Here is a 9,292-nt window from a genome sequence, read left to right on the forward strand (position 1 = left end):
AAGATTTCATTTTTCTGCAATTCCACATATTAAAACTTACAGAAGCAGAGAATGAGTAACAAAACAAGCAATGGCTCAAGAGAACTCTTTCTATTTCAAGCTAAAAGATCTAATTAGCATGTAGTGCCTGGTAAATCTTGGACCCGCCAAATAAAACTTAATTTATCTACACCGCGATCCTCACTAATAAACATCCCATTCATTGCACTTCCTGTTCGTTCAACACATTATTAGACTCATAATAATTCTTATGCAGCTTTAAATAACAACTCAATGCTTAATGAAATAGCTATAGGGCCAAAAAGACTGTCCAATTTGGTTTAGTCACCAGTGAATGCATCGGATATGTCCATAATATTGAACTGTTTTTGTCAGTGTAACCTCCCATAGGGTTACCATAACAATACTGTAGAGAATTAGTGTAGCTATGATACCCAAAGTCCACATAATCGTTTGGTATCTTTTTAATGACAACGGAGGCATATGGGTCAACTTGTATGCACCATGATTATGCCACCGACTAATTGACCATCACACTATTATCTAATAATTGTCTGAACAAGCAGCTGCAGAAACCTGAAACCTCTGTGCCCTAGTGAGGAACTGCAACTGTTATAAATGCAAGAATCCCCCATGCAACTACGTAAACATTAACAGCATGCCGCAAATAAAGGATGATCCTCCCACAGCGACGAGGTAGATGTCCTTAGCTGGGCTGATCTATAGTTATCTCTAAACCTCCATGCTCTGGTGCAAAGACACGATCAAAAGCATGCTTGCCTGCTATCCAATTCTGTCACGAACTGCAGTTACTAGTTTCATTTCATATATAACTAGCACTAGCCAATATCTAACCGCTAACACTAAGTTGATTGGAGCAACATCTTAAAAGAACAAATTCCTTTCAAAGCCGGAATGAAAGACGATAAGTACTTCCTGTAATCCTGTTGAAAAAGAACTGAACACTTCGCTAAGTTACTAAACTTAATATTCGTTTTTCTTCAAAAGCACAATCTTCTCCCACTCATATTCCTTTATCTTCTAAAGTATTTTAGTTCCCTAACTTGAAAAGTGAAAACGGCATGGAACAGGCTCTAGTCATGCAGCCTGTTGCGAGCTAATGAGACCTCAATCCCAAAGCCTTTAAAGTATTCTTTTGATAGGTGCCTCTATTTTTATGGGGAATTCACTGCTTATAGATCTCGCTAGTGTCCCCCTCCTACTCCTGCAACCTTCCGACTCATGGAAGTATACAATGACAATGTCAGGGCATGGGTGCTAGATCGTGAGACTACCTACTGAACATCAGATTAAAGCTTCATGGATAATTAGTGGCCTCCTCCATGACCTTTTGGATCTAAAAGCTTCCTCAATGAATGCCAGAGAATGAGCACTAATCTAGTAGTTGACTCTAGCGAAGATGATGACATTAGCAAATTATATTTCCTTACCAAGATTGAATCAAACTATTACTAAGTAAACATAGATGCTTCCAAAATTCTTTCGACCCATGAAGGCAGCAAAAAAAGGTCTTATCTAAGAAGAAGAAATCCATATACAAAATTAACATTTGCTTCTAGCCCTTTAGTAGAAACATAAGTAGTCCACAATGACATGTTTAATTAATTCCTGACTAGTGGCAGCATGTAAAGCAATACTTTTGATGATTCATCTCAAGATTTACCATATTTCTCCAGATACCCCTGCAATCACAAATTAACCAATTGTTAAGTTCAGGGAAGAAAGAGCCTCAACCACAGTCAGCAAGTACTGTTTCAGAGTGTTGACTCACCTCAATCAGCTTAGCTACTTTTGTCTCAGATACAGAGAGATATTGATTGATGGATTCAGTCGTATCAGGAAACTTGATCGGGTGTCAAAGAGTTAATGATCTTTTCTACTGCTTTCTTAACAATCATCTTGTACGCATCCCTCATCAAAAGACCTTCATGCCAAGTTGGCTTAAGCAATTCTTTAACTAATTCCACAAGAGCAGCACGGAAATGCTTCATAACTCCTGACTCATAGTTCACAGATCCATCTCTCCTAAAGTCGGTATGAATTCACAGCTGGGTCCCGAGCTTCTCTAATTTTGATTGTTTCCTCTTTTGGCCTCTGGGATTAACTGATCTTGAGTGCTTTTCTTCTTTTGAAGAGGTATTCATGTTCTCTTGATGGGCTATAGCTCTATCAGCTGTTTTTCTTTCATTAGCAGACAAATCTTTCTCGGCGGTGCTGGTTTGCTCAATGCTGTCACGAATCGGATCATAAAGACTTTCTGGAGGGGGAATAATTTGACTAAGAAAGGTTGATGGACGAAAAGGCGCAGAAGTTTCCCAGTCATTAAAATTCACCTTGGTCTTATAACCACATGAGTGTTCCGTGTCCCCTGATAAATCAGTCCAAGAAAAAGATTCAGTTCCACAACCAGGAAGTGCTGAAGACTTGTTATGCAGAGACATTGACCTAGTTATACAGTCTCGGCTACGGTCTAAAAGCTTCTGATCACCAACAGGGTCTAGGTTTGAAGAGTAAGAAGTGAGATAAGAAGGCCACCTATCCACAGAGCGATTCAAGAATGGCAAATGATGATAATCGGGCATAAGGTGGGTCCTCTTATAACTTGTGCCATCCAAAGCTGAGGCATAAGAGGGACCTTCGGTGTTCAGATACTTGTAAGATGGCAGTACTGAGCTACTTGGATGCATTCCACTACAATAGTTATCTTTATTAAGAGAATTATCTTTGAGTAATGGTGGTGACGAGCTGCCATAACTAGCCAAGTATGATTTATATCCAAAAGTTTCTCTTCCAATGTCTCTAAACGGCATGCTTGACCAATCCTCATCTTTATGCATATGCAAATCATTTTCACTGTTCAACCTTTGATATCCTCCACATTGAACTTCAGATGATGCAAAATCAGAGAAACAATACGATGCTGGTCTCTCGGTGGTATATTTTGAACCTATAACACAGAAGTTACTTTATCAGGAATACTAAAGTTAGGGTTAACCAATTCCAAAAAAATAGTTTGATATTACCTTCACCATTTATGACTTTGTTTTCATCTTTGCAGTATCTAAAACACCATCCTTATTACGGCTAATTACATAATCCCTTACGTGAAGGAACCTACATGAGCTCCTCAACATTACCAGTTTCAAAAAAATAATAGGAACCTACATGAACTCCTGTTGATAAACCAACCTCTAGAATAAAATTCACATCTATCTGCTGGTCGTTTGTTTCCACCTCTAGAATCAGCAGGAGGGGTCAAACTTCTGGCCCAAGTCTCCTCAGCATCCAACCTGGAAAAACCAGACCTTCAAGAGTTCTACTTGAAATTTAACCAAAACAAACTTCCAACAAGGAGATGTTCAAAAGCAGCATGAGATCCTACTTCATAGTATGATTAGAAAGTTGAAAGAGAACCAGTATAATGAAACCTTGATGATGTTTGTTGTAAATCCTGTAACACTTCATGATGACCTCCTTCAGTGAATTCAGCACTTACTTTTTGACCAAACGGCTGGTTTTCAAGGGTTGTTTCCCCATTATCACATTTAAGAGCTTGGAGATCAGAAAGTACAACGGTTCTTTTTCCTGCAAGAGCCCCATCAGGATCCCCGTGAATATCTACAAGTCTTATAACGGGAGATTAGAATGTTCCCCATTTAATTTAACAAGAATTCTCACCATCCAAACTTGAATAATTCTTTCCTCTTCTTTCATCAGAATTAGATATCCTGCAACTGTCATTACCCTCTTCAGTCATAGGGGTATCAGGATTTGCTACAGGTTTGGAGTACAAGATCCTGATCTTAAATGATCTTTAAGACCCAAAGGCTCCAGAATGCGGGTTCCATCTACAAGGAAGAAAGATCAGAGTAAGTCACAGACCAATTCAACATCTTTGTGGTGGATTCCCTGACGATTGTTTATCCAACAACTCTGTGTCTCTGTCTAAGCATGAAACGATTATCTATTCCTAACAGATCTACTAAGGTACATGAAACCTTATTGCTAAATAATTAGGCAAGCACATATGGTGGAATACACCTCAAGGAGATTCTATACTTCATAATTCCAAATTTTCCATATTTAGGGGATGCCAATAGGGCAGTGGGAGTTGGTTTGAGGAAGAGAAGCCTTCCTCCGGTAAAGATATGGCACCTGGGAGTGGGCCTAACTCAACCCCAAAGCTAGCTTATGAGGGAGTATTGCCAAGTTCATATAAGCAGATCACCAGTCCATTCTCCCAACCAATGTGGACTCAAACCACTCTAACACCCCCCTTCCCGCCCAGGCCAAATTGGAGCATGGACTAGGAGTCCAGACAGGGATGGATCTGGCTTTGATACCACATAAAGATATGATGCTTAGGCCTAACTCAACCCAAAAGCTAGCTCATGAGGGGAGGATCTAAGTTGCTTCGATTCATCACTTTCGGTGCCGCACCCATGTCGACACGACGTTGGTGTGGGTGTGGGATCCGTATCCGATCTGGTCAACCGGTTTTGGATACTTTGACCAAATTCAAGGGAGAAAGTTTGGACAAATTTAATGATTTTTGTTATCAAAACAAAACCTAAGGTGAAATTGAAGAAAACGAAATATCTTGTATATATAAATTTCTACTGCCACTCTCTTTCCTTTTATCTCCTTCCAAGATTCTCCTTTTGATCATTATTTTTTACTTGAGTTCTCCACACCATCTCATAATTTAGGTTTTATAACTCTATTTTTAGCCGAGTACCCTCACCCGTATCCACACATGGATCTGTATCACCGAATCTTAAAATTTAGGTCATAGAGGATCCAACCTCTAGATCTGCACCCGAGTCCAAGCAACTTGGGAGGATTGCCTAAGTCCATATAGCAGATTGTCGGTCCAATCCCCAATCAATGTGGGACTCTAACACCTTCCTTATTCCACCAAGTTATGTTAGATTTCTTCTCATTTTTAATCTAGAAGGATAATTTTCCAAAATCCTCAAATCAAAGCAGTCATGATTAAAGTCACCAGCCATGATGAGTTCTCCGGCAATAAGAAGGTTGGTTGTGCTTATAATAACTACTTTGGTCTTTGAGCCATCTTTCCCTTTTAAGAAATAGTTCTATTTTTTCAAAAGGAATTTTAAGGAATCATTCTATTAGCCATCCAAGAGTGCGGCTTAATGATCAATCAAGTGGGTTGAGAACCATAAGGTTTATGGTTCAAACTGAGGGTGATTTATTTCCATCATTCCAATCCTTGGTGAACAAAGTTACCAGGTACCTGTGCTGGTGGAAGATAGTAGTAACTGTGGAATTAGTCGAGGTGTGCACAAGTTGGTCGAACACCATGATTAAAAAAGGAATAGTTCTATTAATATGACTGAAAATTCCCGATGTACAAGTGATATGCAAAAAGTAGAGAACCTACACACGTTGGTCTCTACAACTAGAACACAATCATCTATGCTTAATGTCACGACCCAAGCCTAGGCCTAGACGTGACCGGCGAATGGGGAACCCGAAGGAACCCCAAACAAGCCTCATAGCATATCATTACACATCCTTGGTCGCGGAAGCAATTAAAATGACCATAAGCGATAAGCATAATCAAGGGGGAATCGGGACTAAGGGAGCAAGAGAAAGAGAGAATGATACATAAATACCATAGGTGAGTCAAGCTCAAGCATAATACACAACTTGTCTAACACCACCTCTAAACATGGGTACTTAGCGGGGGCCAAGCCAAATTACCGGCTCACCCTCATAGTCAATACATAACTAAAAAGGAAAGTCTTATACATAACAAGAGATCATAAGCAACGTCCCCGGAATGGAGGATTTGAGAGATGTGTATTGGTGGGGAGGCATGAAGAAGGACATTGCCAAATTCGTCTCCGGTTGTCATAGTTGTCAACAAGTCAAGGCCGAACATCAAAGGTCGGGTGATCTAACCCAAGACATAGAGATTTCTACTTGGAAGTGGGAAGAAATTAATATGGATTTTGTAGTTGGTTTACCCAAGACTAGAAAAGGTTTTGATTCTATTTGGGTGGTGGTTGATAGGATGACAAAATCGGCTCATTTTCTACCGGTAAAGACAACATATGAGGCGGAAGATTATGCAAGGTTATATATTCATGACTTGGTAAGGTTGCATGAGATTCCTCTATCCATCATATCGGACCGTGATACTCAATTTACTTCACACTTTTGGAAGTCCTTTCAAAGGGGTCTAGGTACGAGAGTTAAGCTTACTACGGCCTTTCACCCGCAAACGGATGGACAAGCCGAAAGGACTATCCAAACACTTGAGGATATGCTTAGGGCTTGTGTATTAGAGCTTAAGGGTAGTTGGGATGATCATCTTCTATTGATTGAGTTTGCCTATAACAATAGCTATCATTCTAGCATCGGTATGGCTCCTTTTGAGGCTCTCTATGGGAGGCGTTGTAGATCACCGGTTGGGTGGTTTGAGGTTGGTGAGGTGGCCTTGTTAGGACCAGATCTAGTTATGGAGGCTCTTGAGAAGGTTAGGATGATTAGAGAAAGGTTGAAGATGGCCCAAAGTCGCCAAAAGTCCTATGCCGATGTGAGGAGAAGGGGATCTTGAATTCCGAGTTGGTGATTGGGTCTATTTGAAGGTGTCACCCATGAAGGGTGTGGTTCGTTTTGGTAAGAAGGGCAAGTTGAGCCCAAGATACGTGGGTCTTTATAAGGTGATGAGGAGAATTGGCAAGGTAGCTTATGAGTTGGAATTGCCTAGCAAAATGGATTTGGTTCATCCGGTATTTCATGTGACTATGTTGAGGAAGTGTGTGGGGGATCCGAATGCCATTGTGCCTCTTGATGTTGTGGGTGTTGTTGAAGATAATTTGACCTATGAAGAGGTTCCAGTCCAGATTTTAGATAGACAAGTGAAGAGGTTGAGAAACAAAGATGTGGCTTCCGTTAAAGTCCTTTGGAGAAATCAACAAGTTGAAAGTGCTACTTGGGAGGCCGAAGCGGACATGCAAAGCGATATCCTTATCTTTTCCACTCCACTCAAGCCTAAGGTATTGATCTAAGCCCTTTATAAAATCTCAGGTCTTAAGTTCAACCCCCATGTCATTGCATACATTCATGTTTAAGTTGACAAGTTCATTGTGGTTTTACAACTATGTTGAGGTTTTTGAAATAAGGTGTAAGTGCATTGTTGCATCCTTATGTGGGCTGAAATTGCCATGTTTGTGTCTCTCATGTACGTTTCTTTAACATTCGGGGACGAATGTTCCCAAGGGGGAGATATTGAAACGACCCCAAAAATGCCCGAAAATGTGCTTCGGAAACACCTATAATGTATTTCCATATACCTCAAAATCTGTGCATGATTTCAGAAATTCGACTTCATATTCTTATTCATGGGGTCAAATTGAGTGGGAAATGGGTCTAACCCGAATTTTAGAGCAACCGTATCAAAATTCAAAATCGCAAAAAATGCGATTTAGAGGGTCAACTTTAAAGGGACATATCTCTTAGCACACAAGGAACTGGGAAGGGCCACAACCTATTAAATTAAAGCTCTTTGAGTTAGCTTTCCAACGCACTTGGTTTCACCTCATTTTGAGTTAGGATGAGGGAGTTATGACCATTTTCGTGAAACCTGTCTGTGCAGATTTGCAATTTCCAGTGAGCTATTATTTTTTTTTTGAGGCTAAGTGTTGGGGACGTTTTTTATAAAAAGGGAATATGTCTCATACTTAGTCATTTTTAACTTCAAAAACACTCTCTAAGCCCTCTCCAAAAATTCCACCAAGATCCTCAACCAAATTCAAAGATCTCAAGCTCTAATTTCGGATTCAAGACTCAATCTCAAGCTTCAATTCTCCATTCCAATCTTCATCAAGGATTCTCCAAAGTTGAGGTATGTGGGTTTGATTGTGGAAATCTTCCTTTCCACAAGTCCAACCATTTATCCTCTATTACTACTTCAAGTTTATGGATCCTTATGGTTATTTATGAACTCTTGAAGTATGGAATTACTACTACACACCCTATTATGGTCTATTTTGCATATTATCATGAAATGGAATTATTATGTGATGCTTATGGTTTTCATGCTTCCACGATCAAATTATGAAGGTTGATATATATATATATATGTATGTTGTTGGTGGGCTGATTTATATGGATTTTGAAATTGGTTGGACTTAGTACTCTTGAAATACATGATTTTATTTACATGAACAGTAGCCCACCATGTGTTTGATAAAATGTCCATTTATAGAATTCTTAGGAAATGGAAGGTCCAATATACGTCCTATGAGTCGGATGGTTGTATAATTACTGAAATGATGATAAATAGACACATGTATATGATTTTCTCTATATAAGTGTTGTGAGTCGACCAAGCCTAGCTCGGGGGGTTGTAGGCCCGGGTAACCGTATCGAGGGGTTGGTACCTTGGTTGCCTAGTACGGGGGTAATAGGCCCGTATAACCATATTGAGGGGTTTGTACCTTGGTCCCTAACTCGGGGGTGGTAGGCCCGGGTAACCACATTGAGGGGTTTGTACCTCTTTCGCCTCTCCAAGGGGGTGATAGGCCTTGGAAATACTATATTGATGGTCACTCGCCACACATGTACTACGCCCCACTAAATATGATTTTTATGTAAGCATCATTATACATATCATCTCATTAATATGCTATCTATCGGGTATGATTATGCATTTTGCCTATGATGTCCATCTATTGTTGCATTGCATTGCATCCCATATACTTAGTACATTCAAACGTACTAATGCATACTCTATGCCTACATGATGTCACCATGTAGGGACCGGAGCACCGCTTGACCATCCTCTCCGCGTGGCTAATACGATTTTCTATCGAGGTTTTTGGCGAGTCCTCCATTTCGGGGATGTTGCTTATGATCTCTTGCTATGTATAAGACTTTTCCTTTTTAGTTATGTATTGACTATGAGGGTGAGCCCGGTAGTTTGTCTTGGCCCCCGCTAAGTACTCATGTTTAGAGGGGGTGTTAGACAAGTTGTGTATTATGCTTGAGCTTGACTCACCTATGGTATTTATGTATCATTCTCTTTTTCTCTTGCTCCCTTAGTCCCAATTTCCCCTTGATTATGCTTATCGCTTATGGTCATTTTAATTGCTTCCGCGACCAAGGATGTGTAATGATATGCTATGAGGCTTGTTTGGGGTTCCTTCGGGTTCCCCATTCGCCGGTCACGTCTAGGCCCTAGGCTTGGGTCGTGACAAACTTTGTATCAGAGCACTAGGTTGATAGATCCTCGGAG

General features: G+C 40.2%; 2 protein-coding genes across 2 annotated transcripts; both read right to left on the reverse strand.

The window, feature by feature from the left end:
• Nucleotides 1–1,588: 1,588 nt before the first annotated feature.
• Nucleotides 1,589–2,060, reverse strand: LOC125812794 (protein FRIGIDA-ESSENTIAL 1-like; the record flags this gene model as incomplete). The annotated part of the gene is given in 3 exon segments (XM_049492262.1): nucleotides 1,589–1,703; nucleotides 1,793–1,861; nucleotides 1,863–2,060. Coding segments are annotated over 3 exon segments (297 nt in total), but the record flags the coding sequence as incomplete, so codon positions are not given.
• A 3-nt stretch (nucleotides 2,061–2,063) lies between these two features.
• LOC125812793 (uncharacterized) lies at nucleotides 2,064–4,106 on the reverse strand. Its single transcript, XM_049492261.1, has 4 exons — nucleotides 3,700–4,106; nucleotides 3,450–3,606; nucleotides 3,211–3,311; nucleotides 2,064–2,968 (listed from the first exon to the last, which is right to left on the reverse strand). The coding sequence occupies exons 1-4, from the start codon at nucleotides 3,776–3,778 to the stop codon at nucleotides 2,064–2,066; spliced, it is 1,242 nt and encodes a 413-aa protein (XP_049348218.1). The 5' UTR covers nucleotides 3,779–4,106.
• Nucleotides 4,107–9,292: the final 5,186 nt, after the last annotated feature.

The sequence above is a fragment of the Solanum verrucosum genome, unplaced genomic scaffold (assembly GCF_900185275.1).
Source record: "Solanum verrucosum unplaced genomic scaffold, falcon-dt-bn FXZP01000709.1, whole genome shotgun sequence".
In the NCBI taxonomy this organism is placed as follows: Eukaryota; Viridiplantae; Streptophyta; class Magnoliopsida; order Solanales; family Solanaceae; genus Solanum; species Solanum verrucosum.